Source organism: Balaenoptera ricei, chromosome 3 (genome assembly GCF_028023285.1).
Source record: "Balaenoptera ricei isolate mBalRic1 chromosome 3, mBalRic1.hap2, whole genome shotgun sequence".
In the NCBI taxonomy this organism is placed as follows: Eukaryota; Metazoa; Chordata; class Mammalia; order Artiodactyla; family Balaenopteridae; genus Balaenoptera; species Balaenoptera ricei.
Genome location: NC_082641.1, coordinates 175,013,130 through 175,027,995, shown reverse-complemented (window position 1 = coordinate 175,027,995; position 14,866 = coordinate 175,013,130). Strand labels below are relative to the sequence as shown.

Sequence of the window (14,866 nt, the reverse complement as noted above, 5' to 3'; positions counted from 1 at the left end):
GACAGTAGCCAAGTGGGAGGACTTCGGAGCCTGGCCTTCCTTGGTCCAAAGCCCAGCCCCGCCTCTCCGAGCCTCCCCGTCCATCAGGCCGGAATCATCCGCATCGCTGCCCCCAGGGCTGGCGTCTGCTACATGAAATGCAGCACATATCAAATGCCAGCAACTCTGGTATCTCACTGCTTTTCTAGTGTTCTTTTTTCCCACAGGTAGTATATTCACAGGGCTCGTAAAAAATACCAGTGTTTAAAAGTATATAGTGAAGCGCCCCCATCTGCCCCTGCTTCCCACCCCTAGGGCACCACTGTTAACACCGCCTGAGTTTCTTTCTGTTCATGAAAGCAGAAAGGACTTTTGAGAATCACATTTCTCTCTTTCTTGCATAGTCATGGATACCCGCCCCTTGGTTTTTTTTTTTTTTTTGCTCAGCAGTATCTCCTGGAGCTCTGTCCCTACAGAAAAAGCTTCCTCACTCTTTTTCGTGGCCCTGTAGTAGTCCCTGAACACATGGGTCTTAGGCTGTTTAACCAGGCTCTTTTTGGAAGGCTGGTTTCTAATGTTCCTAGTCAGTAAAAGGCTGCTGTTTAATAACATCGTTTTGCATGTGTGCCAATTTCTACGAGAGTAAAATCCGTAATGTGGGATTATGTAGCTATACTGTAGCAGGCAGTGTGGTCCTTAGTGGCCCCGGGGTTACGAGGAGTTCCCCCTCAGTGCTATATGGTAGCATCTCGGATGGGGCAGGGCCTCAGAGCGACAGTCTGAGTCCTTCATGACAGCAGTGGGACACAGTGGCAATGTGGGAGCTGGGCCCTGTCCTTAGGGAAGGGATGTTTCTAATTGGGGGCACCAGGTAGAGGCACAGTTGAGCGTTAGGCAGTGATGGGGCCGGGAAGAGAGCTGGCGCAGAGCAGGAAGGCAGAGCAGGCAGCTCAGCAGAACAAAGAGGGAAGTAAGTGTCCGGTGGGAGGGGCCCTCCAGGAAAGGAAGCAGCGGTCTGCCTGGGCAGGGGGTGGAGGGAGAGGAAGGGAAGTAAAACTCCCCGCAGGTGCCTGGGGCCCCCCTCTGAGAGCCGCAGGTGAGCAGCCCAGCTGGCCTTCTGGGGGCCTAGCTCCACATCCTGGTGCTTCCTGGTCCCCCCCACCTCCTTTGCCTCGCGAGCTAAATGGGGCCACCGTAACGCCCCAGGATGCTGTCGGGGACCGGAGTGGACTGCCGCCCTTAGGGACCTGCAGCTCCCACAGGGAGGGGCCCCAGCTCACATAGGGCTTTGGGGTGACCATCAGATTCATTCCACGGAGTGTGAGGCTCCTTCATATGTTTTTTTTCTAGCTTGATGGATAGTTTGTCATTTCTTTTGTCTTGTAGGACAGATGGCCACAAAACACTGCTTTTCACTTTGTGGGTTTTAGCTGATTTTATGGCTATTATTTTTTTCTTCCCTTCTCTCTTTCTCTTTTATCATAGTATTAAAAAAAGTCAGACAGTGCAAATATAGTGAATGTCCCATTTCCTCCCATCCCGCGATGGCTCTCTTCCCCTGAGGCGGCCGGTGTCACCACTTCCTGGGCTTCCTTCTCGAGACGCTAGACACTGATGTGTCTGTACCGCCAGCCTTCCTCTTCCTCCTGCTTCTCTTTTCCTTCTCTTCCCTTTCCGTCTTCCTTTTCACCACCTGAACAGTTAAGATATTTACCCACTGCTCTGTATCTAGCTTTTTCTTGAACGACCCATCTTGAGGCTCATTGCCTAACTTTTTCTGCACTGCTGCCCCCTTTTAAGATCCGTGAATAAGGAACAAATCCCTGTGGTTCAAAGGCAGAACAACAGAGGAAAAGGGGGCTGCAGGGAAGGGTCCTTCCACCTGCCTGCTCCATTCTGCCCTTCTCTTGTGAACCATCCTTCCCTCTGTTCGTGCAAATGAAAATGTGTTCTTACTTTCTCCCCGTCTTTACAGAGGGGAGCACATCATAGGTGTGTTCGGTGCCTTTTTTGGCAAACTGTTTCTGTTGTAGTTTGTAGGGCCCGTCCCCGCGTCTGTACGTTCCCCCAGCGTTCTGTAGTGTGGACGCGCCATCGCCCGTCTGAGAGTCCTTCTGTACCTGGGTTCTGCGGTGGCTTCTAGGCTCCCCGCCCCCCCCAACTGAGCGGCACTTGTGGGAGGCTGTTCCCGGTCAGCACTTGGGTCCTGCTGCCTGGTCCTTGCGAACAGTTGCGTGTACTCTTTGGTGTGGACAGCCTGGTTGATCTGTCCTCCCAAGGCCCCGCGGGCTGTTGCAGCATCTCGCCGCTGTGGACGGAGCTGTGCCACCTCTCCCTGTCCCTCACGCCAGTGTGACTCCAGCTGGATGTTTCTGTTGGTCCCTCGAGGCTGGGGGTGGAGCGGGCCCGCCCCATCTCAGCATCCTGCCCGTGCTGACCTCTGACCTCTAGCCTCTCTCCCGCAGCAACTGACCAACCACATCCGGGAGTCGCTGCCGGCCCTGCGCAGCAAGCTGCAGAGCCAGCTGCTGTCCCTGGAGAAGGAGGTGGAGGAGTACAAGAACTTCCGGCCTGACGACCCCACGCGCAAGACCAAAGCCCTGCTGCAGTATGTGCCCCTCCCCGCGCCGGGCGCTCCGGGGCCTCCACCTGGCCTCAGGCTCCCCCACTCATCCGTCCGTCCGTTCAGCAAACACTTGGCCAGAGCCCCCTGTGTGCTAGGCCCTGTCTTGAGCACTGGGGTCTCCCCAGTGTACTGGGCAGATACCCCATATGCTCAGAACGGGGAGGGGGGAAGGATGAGGCAAGATAAGTAGATGAGAACATGTGTACTCTGTGAAATGGCCAAGTATCAAAGTAGGGAGGGGGCTAGAGAGCGCCAGGGTAGTTGTGGGCGTAGCATTTAAAATAAAGTGGCCAGTGAAGGCCCCCCTGAGACAGTGAGAGTCGGGCAGAGACCTGAAGAGGTGAGGAAGGGGGCCATGCAGAGTCCTGGGGATGGGGGCCCGGCCAGTGCAAAGGCCCTGAGGCAGGATTTCGTCCAGCATGTCGGAGAAGGCCCGTGTGGCTGGAGCAGAGTGAGCGAGGGGAGAGTGGGAGGAAGGGAGGGCGGGGAGGGAACAGGGTAGAGCCTACAGGGCCTTGTAGACCATGGGGACGGCTTTGGTTTTTGCTCTGAGGTGGGAGCCCTGGAGGGTTCTGAGCATCGGCAGGACATGGCCTGACTCAGGTGTTCACGGGCGCCCTCTGGCGGCTGCAGGGAGGACAGACATGGGGGGAGGGAGCCGAGCCATGTGTCAGCTACTTCTGCTTGGTTTCTTGGAATCCTCACCCTGACTCTAAGACGGTGCTCCCGGCAGCCACCCAGCCACCCAGCTGTGAGTCGGAGGAGTGGGTGTGCCCCATGATCTCAGCTTCTCACCCGGGGCTCCTCCTGCCTCCGCACTCCAGGTGTCTGCCCTGCCAGGGACCCTTAGCTGGCTTGGCTAGAATGGGATCCAGAAGCTCCTTGGCACCTCAGATGGCAGATGGTGCCGCGTATAAGACCCCTCCCAGAGGGACACTGTCCTGTGTGGCCGTTACAGCCCTGACGTCCCCCTGCCCTCTCTGCCATGTGGCACTGCACAGTGGTGGGATCGGGGGTGAGAATGCTTTTAACATCAGACGGCCTCAGCCCATTCCGAAAAGCTTTCTGCAGCGCCAACGCTGGTCCCTTGCAGGCTTTAGGAGGAGATCTGGTCTAGCCTGTGCTGCAGAGGCCACGGCCTGGGGCTAAACCTGGGCCTGATGGGCAACCACAGGCAGGTGACCACACCCCTCTGAGCCTCATTTTCCTCGCCCCTAAAATGAGGACCGCAGCGGCTGTCACATCACGTGGCCATTGGGGAATCTTGGAAGATGCTTTTGGGGCCCTGGGCGGGGCGGGCCAGGGGACGCCCTCCAAGACAGCACCCATCCCCCAGGGTTCGTGTCATTTTTCACCAGTGCCCTGCGGCCCGGCCCGGGTGGTTTTGACATCACAGTGGAGGTGCACTGCTGTCATCTGCGGCCCCTCAGCGAGGGCTGGTGTTCCTTATTTAGCATCTTATCTGCAGTCCCAGATTCTCCTGCAGGCTATGGGCCACACAGACCAGCGGCCAGCAGAGGCCCTTGCTTCTTCCCTGCTGGCGGGCGTCCCTTTGAATGGCTTGTTGCATGACCTCCTCCTCGGCCTTTATTATAAAAATGACTGCCTTCATGTGTACAGAGGGTGAAAACTTCCCCTCCTCCTCTGCACCCCGGTTCCCGTCTCCAGGCTCTTGTCTTACCAGAGAATGAGAACAGTGGCATCAGACTAGCCCCCAGTTCTGCTCTCTCGCAGCTGATGGAAGTGGCATCGAGAGCCTTCCACTTCCCACGGCCGCCCGGAGTATCCCATACGCTCTTCCCCTGACCCGATGCCCATAGGGGACGTTCGGGTATTTTTTTTTGCTTCTTCGATAGATGCTTCTCGAATTCATTGTTGAGCGCACAAGCGAGGATTCCCGCAGGGCAGACTCCTAAAAGAGGGATCGCTAGCTTGAGGAGAACTTGAAGTTGCATCAGTAGCGCTTCCATGGCCTCCAGGGGGGCCCATGCCCGCTGGCCCTCCCGGCCTGGTTCTGGGCGCCCCCTCGGGTCCCACACAGGTATATATGGTATGTGGCTCACTTGGAGCCAGTGATAGGAAAGCTAACTGTCTTTACTTTAATCATCCTCCTTGCCATGATCGATTGTTCCGAGTCTGGCTTTTTCCTCCCAGGCACAGCTTGGTCCTTGCTCCATGTCGGGGAACCAAGTTATACAGTGACCTTCACCTCAGCTCCTTCCTGTGCATAGAACACAGATGACTTGAAACCGTGGCAGGTTTTTTTCCCCAAGCAGAGGTGATCGGGGACATTTTTCAAACCAGCTCTTGTCCCTCGGCTTTTCTGTCTTGCACCTGGATCTCTCTTCTTCTAGAACTAGGAGCAGGAATGCACGTTCCCTAGACGTGCAGTTGTGGCTCTAAACTCAGGACCATTCATCTCTAGGGACCGCTGGTCATCTGTAGATATCTTACCTGCCCTGTACCTTGGTGTATTTATTTGCTGTGGCTGCAGCAAAGTACCACGAACTGGGTGGCTTAAACTAAAATAGAAATTTATTGGGAATTCCCTGGCGGTCCAGTGGTTAGGGCTCTGTGCTCTCACTGCCGAGGGCTTGGGTTCAATCCCTGGTCAGAGAAGTAAGATCCCACAAGCCCTGCAGTGTGGCCAAAAAAAAAAAAAAGAAAAAGAAATTTATCGTCTCATAGTCATGTACACTGAGTGTCCAAAATCAAGGTGTCGGCAGGGTTGGTTTCTTCTGTGGACTTCAAGTGGCTTGCTGGCAACTTTGGGGCTCCCAATCTCTGTCTTATCTTCACATGCCATTCTCCCTGTGTGTGTGTCCAAATTTCCCCTTTTTCTAAGGACACCAGTCACAGTGGCTTAGGGGCCCACCCTTCTCCAGTATGACCTCATCTTAACTAATGACATCTGCAAAGACTCTTGTTTCCAAATAAGATCACATTCTGAGGTACTGGAGGTTAGGACATCAACATGAATTTTTTGGGGACACAATTTAACCCATGACAGTTGGCAAGGATGCTCTCTGAGTGCAGCTCGGACTCCAGGGCCCCTGGGAGGCTGGTGCTCACGTATGCTACGTCTTTTCCCTTCCGAGTCTGGCGGCAGCTGGCGTAGGCTTCATCCTGCTCCCTAAACTACTCCCTGCTCTGTACTCTGTCCTTGCTGTAGCGCTAAGCCTTTTACCATCTTGGCCCTGATTTGGCCACCGTTCAAGGTCCCCATTCCAGGTGCAGCATTAACGTAGGCCTTTGTGTGTCTCTGGGAAGGAAGTCAAGTGTGGGCACTGTCTGCTTCATGTGGGCAGAGAGCTTCTGGGGATCTGGGACACCCTGTGCGTGACCCCCTGGGTGTTCAGGAAGAACCCCATCCATTGGTGGCCGAGCCTGGCCGCCCTGGCAGCTTGCAGGCATCAGCTGTATTTGCCCGTAAGAGCCGGGCTTCTCTGTGCCAGGGAACTGCCAGCTCCCTGCTGCCAGCCCAGTGCGGGAAACTTCTGGGGAAACTCTACACAGTACTTGAGGAGATCCAGAACTGGGGGAATGGAAATGAGGAAATGATTCAGACAGACAGTGCCAGGGACTGGGGGAAACAATTAGAAATGCTAAAGAAAACCAAAACACTGATAAATATCTTGGTTCTTTACTGCTCACTTCCTTGCAGCACTAATCAGCAATACTCTGAGACACTTCTATTTTAAGGGCTGGGCTGGGTTCTAAGGGGCCACGCATGGTGTTACCACATTTCATCAATTACGTGTGCACTTAAAAAAATTTTTTTAACTTCTCAAATCAGAGGATTCAGGTGAATTACCATTAATTGGCAACATTTTTCTTTCTGGGGGGTGTCCAGGCCATTAGTGCATTTGGGGACCAATGCCTGCTTTGAGTTGATGAAATCTAGAAACTGCTTAAATCCTTATTACAGTGACCCTGTGTGGAAGTGCTGTTACAACCAACCCACTTTGCAGGTGAAGAAACTGAGGCTCAGAGGGCAGAGCCAGCCACCTGTCCAAGGCCTCTCAGCCCATCAGTGGTGGAGTCCTGACCCAAACAGACTGGGAGGTGGTGGGAACCAGTGGAAGCCACCTGAATTGTGTGGAGGGGCTCCCTTTTCATGGCACGGTCCTGCCGGATCAGGCCAAACCTCAGGGCAGAGATTGCTAAACTGTGACCCCCCGACACACACCCCGCACCTCCCTCTTGCCATCTGCAAAATGGGAGTAATAATTGCCCCCCCCCCCCCGCCCCCAACTCAATGAATGAATGGTCGTAACAGGCCTATAGAGCGGGCCTGGTGTGTAGCAAGTGCTTGCCTCTGGCAGCTCCTGGATTTTGTCTGTTTTTGCTGCTAAAAAATAAAAAGATGGGCGTTCCCTGGTGGCCTAGTGGTTAGGATACAGTGCTTTCACTGCGGAGGAAAGTAAGCCACGGCTTGACCAGGGACGTAATTCCGGAGCTGTGTTAAAACCTCTGCTTTGACCTTCGGGTTTTCTCTTTCCTCATAGGATGGTCCAGCAGTTTGGGGTGGACTTCGAAAAGAGGATCGAGGGCTCTGGAGACCAAGTGGACACGCTGGAGCTCTCCGGGGGTGCCCGGATCAATCGCATCTTCCACGAGCGGTTTCCCTTCGAGCTGGTGAAGGTAGCACTGCCCGGGCCGGGCCCTCTGGTCAGCCTTGACCCTCCTGCTCAGTCGGCCTTGAACCCGGCCTCCTCCCAGTCCACGGGTTCTCGAGCTCCCACTTCCAGGCCCGGGCCTCCTTCCCTGAGCTTAGAGATTTCCAGCAGAACTGTATAAAAAGTTCCATTTTCTTCCTCTGAATACTTGTTCTTTGCAAAGTACATAGACAATATAGGTAAATTCACGTGGGAAAATGCCCCCAGCATGTGGTTGAAAGGGAAAAAGCAGATTATGGAGCCAGCGTGTGCAACAGAACATACAGATGATAGTTATAACATCCTTCATATGAAATCATACACGCATGTCTAGATGTGTGTCTTTGCAGAGACAGGTCTGCAAGGATAGTCACAAAATGTCAGCTATGGGTGCTGGGATTGGAGGTTTTCTTTTTGTTTTAATTGCTTGAAGTTTTACACTTTTTCACAGTGAGCGCATGCCATCTCTGTAAAAACCAGTCATGTTCTCTTCAATAGAAGAGCAAAAGCTAAAAGGAAAAAAACACCCATAATCCTAACACCCACAGACAACGCCTCTTAGCACCTGGATGTGTGTCCTTTGAGAATTATTTCTGTGCAAATGCAGGCAAAAAGCCTCCCTGCCTCCACAAGCACAGTACATATATTCATGCATACCAGTGTGTGCATATGTATTTTTTTAAAATAATTATGCATCTTTGTATTCTTTTTTTTTTTTTTTCATATGATTTGCCATCTTTCCAAACTAGTATATACATTTCATGCATTGTCAATGGCAAAACACTATCTTATTTTATGACTGTCCCATCCTTCATTTAACCAGTCTCCCATTTGGGGGCATTTAGGTTCTTTGCACATTTTTCAGCAGTTACGGATGGTTTTGTGAATGTAGCTAATTCTTGATTAGTTCCTCAAGATAAATTCCTAGAGCTCTTAAAACTACCTTGTGACAGTATAGGTATGTTTTTAGAGGTATGTTTTGATTTGTACTGCCACGTAGCCCAGAAGAAAGTTTGAGTTGATTTTCCTTCCAAGAGAGCAAGAGTGTCAGTTTCAGAGCATCCTTGCTGAAACTGAGTTTTAATGTTCTTGAAAATTTTGACCAATTAAATATTCTGCCCTGTGAATATAAACGGTACACAGGAGGTGACATTCCCTAGGTACAGACCTGATGTGGCGGTGCCTCAGGTACCTCCTTGCATGTGTTTGGTTTGTCTCTTCTCAGATGGAGTTCGATGAGAAGGACTTAAGACGGGAGATCAGCTACGCCATTAAGAATATCCACGGAGTCAGGCAAGTTCCACGGGGGGAGGCGCCGTGTTCCCTTCACCTCCGTTGTGCCACCCCGCAGCCAGTCAGTCCCCACAATCCTTGGGGTGCCCCGATTGGGAGGCCTGGAGAGGGCTCTGGGATGGTTTGCAGTAGCTGTCAGTCTCTCCCTCTGGGTCTTCAGAGGCACTCGAGGGTGGATGTGCTTAGTTCCGTGTGGATCTGTCATAAGCCCCGCGGCTGTCCGGGCTGTCCGCTGCCCTTGGGTTAAACATGGGTTAAAGGGCCCAGTTACCGTGGTCAGCCAAGTCAGAAAGCTCGCTGCAGATTTGCCCTGGGGGGTGGGGAGGAAGTCAGAGCCAAGGCACGATTGCAGGAACCCAGCATTTGTCCCCGTCATGGGTGCCCCGGACGCCTCCTGGGTCCCCAGCGTTTTGCTCCCGCCCTCCACTCTTGTGTCGCCGTGGGGTCCTCAGATCGCCCCGGGGGGTTCCAAGTAGCGGACGCGGGCATCCGACCCCCAGACTTGCTGCAACCTTGGCTCTCTCGGGAACCCAACCCGAGCCTATGAAATCGCTGACCGTGCTTTGTTTCTCTCTGACTTATCTCCCCTGCCCCCCGGGTACGGATGGTTTTAGGACCGGGCTCTTCACCCCGGACTTGGCATTCGAGGCCATTGTGAAAAAGCAGGTCGTCAAGCTGAAAGAGCCCTGTCTGAAATGTGTCGACCTGGTTATCCAGGAGCTAATCAATACAGTTAGGCAGTGTACCAGTAAGGTATTGGACCCTCGGCAGGGTGACTCCTGGCCTTGTGGAAACGGGGCTGTGGGAGTTTGGTATCAGGCTCCCGGTGCTGCTTGGCCTTTGCCCCGCTGGTCCCCCTCCCTCCCCTTCCCAGATTGCCTCAGTTTCCAAGAACGTGGCCTCTACCCAGAGGCTGGGGCAGAAGCGTTTTGGCCTGGGTGCAGCCCGGGGGTGCCAGGCCTCCAGATCCCAGACTGGTGGGCAGGGCTCCCTGGGACCCTGATACCAAGCTTAGCATGTGTCTGATGGGGGTCTTGCTGGGCTGTCGCTTTGCTGTCTTCTGGGAAGCAGAGAGGGACCTCGCGTCACCTGCTGGAGGCCAAGCTCCCTGAACCTCCCTGCCCCTCACAAACGCCTTCTTGACAAATGCCTGGCACCCTCAGGCTTTCCCGGAGCCAGCCACTTCTCTGTCCCCAAGGCGCCGAGAAAGGCCCAAACGCCAGCGGCCTATGGAGTGCTCGGCCCTGGGCTCGCCCCTAACAGCCTCCACCAGCTCCTGCAGGAGCAGTGCTGTCCCAGGGCAGTGGCCCTCGGACCCCCGGCCTGGTTCCCGGGGCGGCACATGTTGGCCAAGGTGCTGAAGCGCTTCCTGGTGGCCAGTTTGTGCTTGCACGTCCCCCATGGCCGTGGAGCTCTGGGTCGGCCTTCCAAGGCAGGAGTTTCTGCTTCATCCTTCTGTTCTCAGTCTGGAAAAGCCCACATTTGCTTCTTAAGCTTCTTCGATTGGAAAAGGGAAGGGAAAGAAACCCAGATGGTTTGGAGATGTTCGTCCTAGAGCCCATTGTCACAGACACGAAAAGGCAAGGCCTCCCCAAACCTTTAGCTGTTCGTACGCTGACTCCCACCCGTGGCACTTTTATAATTAAACCCCAGACTAAGCCCACCCCTTGGACCCAGGTCGCCTCTTGATCCGAAGCAGCTTCCGGGGCAAATGCGGGCGCAGGCTCTTCCATGCATGTCACTAACCAGCTGACTCTCGTTTCTTCTTTCTCCGTCTCCCGTCCCGCGTGTGTGGCCTGCACTGCCCCTGGGTGTCTTTTTACCTCATCCCGCCCTCCGCATGACCCAGGACGGGGCTCTTCACCCCCGACATGGCCTTTGAAGCCATTGTGAAAAAACAGATTGTAAAACTCAAAGAGCCAAGTTTGAAGTGTGTTGATCTCGTGGTCTCAGAACTGGCCACGGTCATTAAAAAGTGTGCCGAGAAGGTAACAGAAGGTTTCATTATTATCACCTATGCTTCTGTCCCCCATCTTCTCTTTCCCATCGTGAGTCTTAACCCAAGCATCTGGGAAACTCTGCCTCGGCAGGAACCCCCTTCCGTGGGCCAGTGGTCACTTGGAGACATCTCAACTTTGCCTTGGCTGACACAAGGGGGTGGGCCAGTCGCACTTGGGTTCCACCTTTGCATTTTGGGCCTCTGACGGGGATGAAAGGCCTTTGATGTCGCCAGATGCACTTACTAAGCAGGCAGCAGGGATGAGTGCCCATGCCCATCCCTGGAACGCTTTGAGAAAGGTGGTTTCCAAACTGCCACCAACGCGGTGAAACACTTCGCCAGTGTGCTGATCTGCGTGTTCTCACATCACAAGGCATTTAAGAATTTTTCAGAATTCCTAGGCGGTCCAGTGGTTAGGACTCTGCAGTTCCACTGCAGAGGGCCCGGGTTCGATCCCTGGTCGGGGAACTGAGATCTCACAAGCCGCGTGGTGTAGCCAAAAAAAAAAATGGAATTTTTCCTCGAGTGATTTTGACCATTTGCTCAATTTTTCCCAACTCGTGGTCTTTCCCCAAACCATGGAAGGTGGGCTTCTGTGCGTTAGTTTGGTTGCTGCTGCAAAGGCTGGGGCAGCGGGGGTGTCAGAGGAGTGGATCCCAAAGGTGAGATGATCGGGAGCAGTTTCCCGCCCCCCGCAAGGGAGTCCCTCCGAGGTCGATGGCCCAGATGCTGGCCCTCCCCCCATTCTAGAACGGGCGCCGCTGCGCACTCCTGAGCTGCGCTCGGGCCCTCGCGCTGGTGGCCCAGGGGCTTTAATTACGCTGTGTCCTTGCTCTCACCCAGCACTTCGAGGGAGGGGGGTGGCTGTCACCCGCTTTCTCTGCCACTTTCCACCTCCGAAACGCATTCTCGAAAAGCACCTCTGCTTGTGTGCGGGCACCCTCTCGGTCTCTCCGGCCCACCGTCCCCCCCACCGTCCCCTTCTTGTCTGCCGGCTGGAGCAGCTCTGAGACAGGAGCGGGGTGGGGAACCGGTGGGCCCACTCCATGTCACCCCCACCTCCGCCCATGTTTTCCGTTTGGCTCACTTTGCTGCCCAAGCCACGAGGACCCAGCCGACGCCGCCACTCTGCTTTCCCTCCAGCTCAGCTCCTACCCCCGGTTGCGAGAGGAGACCGAACGAATCGTCACCACTTACATCCGGGAACGGGAGGGGAGGACCAAGGACCAGGTACTGGCTTTTTGTTTCATTCTTCAGATACAGTTTGTGTGCATTAGATCTTGGTTGTGCAGTGTGAGTTTTGACAAATGCGTACAGCAAGGTCACCACCACCTCACTCAACATACAGAACGGTTCTGCCACCACCCCCCAAATCCCCATCCTTGTGCCCCTTTGTCGTTAATCCCTCCCCGACCCCCAGGCCCCCAGGCCCTCAGGCCCTGGCAACCACTAGGTTGCTCCCCGTCCCTGTAGCTTTGCCTTTTCCAGAATGTCATGCGAACGGACTCTTGCTGTGGTAGCCTTTTGATCCTGTGTCCCTTCACTCTGCACCATGCATTCAGGACTCATCCCTGTTGTTTGTGGTGTAGCCAAAATGTGTCTCTTAGGACTGCCAAGTAGTGTTTCATGGTGCACGTGGACCACAGCCTGCTCATCCATTCACCCACCGGAACATGTTTGAGTGCTTTTTGTGTTTTCACATTGTCTTATGAAGACCGTCATAAGCATACCCAAAGGTGGAAAGTGAGATGCCCCACACAGCCACAGTTCAAGTCTCACCTGTCACCTACTCAGCCCAGGGCTGTCATCCTGCCTTCATGTGGCCCGACACCTGGTTTGGGTTATTTCCCCCACGGTGGTCCACTGTGTTCTCTCTCTTTTTTTTTTTTTTTTAATTGAAGTAGAGTTGATTTACAGTGTGTGCCAATCTCTGCAGTACAGCAAAGTGACTCGGTTATACACATATAGACTTTCTTTTTTTTATGTATATATTATTTTCCATTATGGTTTATCCCAGGAGATTGGCAGCTGTTTATTCAAACTGGAACCGAAACAAGCCAACCTGTTGTATTTGGTTGTGAGATCACCTTGTTTAGAACAGTCCCTCTCCCCTTGACATTGACGGAGAAGAAACTTGCTCATTTGTCCTTCACAGGGTCCCCCATTCCCTCGAAGCTTCTGTAACCTGGAAGTTCTGTGAAAAGCTTGAGAGATTCCAATTTGTTTTGTTGTCATTGTTGGCAAGAATGCTGCTGTCCCTTCCATACACACAAGAGCCCCCAGTTGCCCCACTGTTGTCATGGCTGGACTCCGGGGCAACAGGACTCAGACCTTTTAAACCAGCGACAGTGTCTCCCATGGACAGAGCACCCCAGCATTTTCCAACAACCCCCCAAGATCTGAGTGCCTGGCCCGCTTTATGCTTGAGGGTTCAGAGGCACAGTGAAGTGACAGGACTGTTTAAGGTCCCGTGTCTTATCTGAGACGACACCCTGGCTGGCTGGTGTGTGCCTTTGTGCCCGTGTGTTTCATTTTAATGTCCTCACCTGGCCAAATTACCTTTGCCAGTTTTTTGTTGGTATTAATTTTACCTAAGTATAGTTTTTTTGTTTTTTAAAAAAATTTTATTTATTTATTTTTAGCTGCGTTGGGTCTTCGTTGCTGCGTGCGGGCTTTCTCTAGTTGCAGTGAGCAGGTGCTACTCTTCGTTGCGGTGCACGGGCTTCTTATTGTGGTGGCTTCTCTTGTTGCAGAGCACGGGCTGTAGGCACGCGGGCTTCAGTAGCTGTGGCTCGCGGGCTCTAGAGCGCAGGCTCAGTAGTTGTGGCGCACGGGCTTAGTTCCGCGGCATGTGGGATCTTCCCGGACTAGGGATCGAACCCGTGTCCCCTGCATTGGCAGGTGGATTCTTAACCACTGCGCCACTAGGGAAGTTCTTTACTGAAGTATAGTTGATTTACAATGTTGTTTAATTTCTGCTGTACAGGAAAGTGATTCAGTTATCCACGTATATACATTCTTTTTCATGTTCTTTTCCGTTATGGTTTATCACAGGATATTGAATGTAGTTTCCACCTTTGCCGTTTTAATGAGGCACTTATAGCATGCCGGGCGCTACTCTCAACATGACATATTGTGACCTATTTAAGCCTTTGCAGTGAGGCCTTATTGCCCTCCCTACTCCAGGCCTCGGAGGCCACACTTGTGACTACCACGTTGGGCTGCCTCACTCTGCTCTGTTGGCCCAGTCTTTCTCACTTGTGAAGCCTTGGTGTCTGGAAGCACCCATGCCCCCTTCCCCCTGCAGACGGGCCCCAGGATATGGGAAGGGGTGGGTGGGTGACCGCTGTTCTCCTGCCTGGGAAACAGCGTGGTTGTTTCGGGGCACCCCCTGCTGGCGGATGCGGGAAGTGCTCTGGCAGCGGCCCCTCCCTGCCACGCTGGGCTCTGTACTCACCATGACCCCTGCTTTCCCCCAGATTCTTCTTCTGATCGACATCGAGCAGTCCTATATCAACACGAACCACGAAGACTTCATTGGATTTGCCAAGTATGTACTTTTCAAGATAGCGGCTGGTGGGGTGGCATGAGTGTCCACCCTCAGAGCCACGCCTTGAGAAAGGCAGTCAAGTTGGGATTCCGCTGCTGGGCCGGGGCACGAAGGTCTCTCTGTCAGGGGTCCCCAGGTGAAGCGCGGGGCCATCGGAGAGCATCTGGAAGCTTTGCTGGGTAGCAGTGACCCCCCCCCCCAGCCTCCTTGTCCCCAATGCACCTCCTGTGGGGCACCCCCATGGTTAGTTTAAGGAGGAAAGGGCAGTCCAGTGGTCAGAGGCTTCAAGAAAGGGTAAGGCTAACTAGCGTTCAGTGCTTCCTTTCCTGCAGGACTTCTCAGAGCCTTTCATAGACTCACGTGCAGCTTTCCCAGTCTCCCCCACATGCACTGGGCCCTTTCACTGAGCAGCTCAGGGGCTCAGGGCTCCAGGGGCTGCTCTTTGGGAAGTGCTGCCAGGATTGGCATGGCTTCTGTCCATATGCTGTAGATTTAAAACTAGAACCTTCCACGGCACCCGGATAAGGGGCCAGAAGAGCAGGGAGCTGATTTCAGCAGGATATAAATATGAATGCTGGTGGCCTCCAGTGTCACCCACTGATGCCATCAGCCCCCCGCCTCGGTGAGTATCACACAGATTGTTCTGATGGCTCCTGAAGGTCCTCTTTCCGGAGCCTGATAGAATAAAAGGCAGTTGGTAGCCAGCCTCCTTGTATTGGTTTAGCCAGTATCGCTGGTGTGCTTTCATTGCACCAGGCCCT

At 53.7% G+C, this 14,866-nt stretch overlaps 1 protein-coding gene across 9 annotated transcripts in view; it reads left to right on the top strand.

The window, feature by feature from the left end:
- Positions 1-14,866, top strand: part of DNM2 (dynamin 2) — a 91,358-nt gene that overhangs the window by 52,045 nt on the left and 24,447 nt on the right. For 5 of the 9 annotated variants that reach the window (XM_059918429.1, XM_059918425.1, XM_059918424.1 and 2 more), the window contains exons 7-12: positions 2,445-2,587; positions 7,114-7,249; positions 8,489-8,556; positions 9,171-9,309; positions 11,699-11,785; positions 14,035-14,105. In XM_059918429.1, coding sequence (XP_059774412.1) covers positions 2,445-2,587; positions 7,114-7,249; positions 8,489-8,556; positions 9,171-9,309; positions 11,699-11,785; positions 14,035-14,105 — 644 coding nt within the window. Of the gene's footprint in view, positions 1-2,444; positions 2,588-7,113; positions 7,250-8,488; positions 8,557-9,170; positions 9,310-10,405; positions 10,545-11,698; positions 11,786-14,034; positions 14,106-14,866 lie in introns of all 9 variants that reach the window. The other 4 variants (XM_059918433.1, XM_059918432.1, XM_059918430.1 and 1 more) reach the window with 1 other exon arrangement.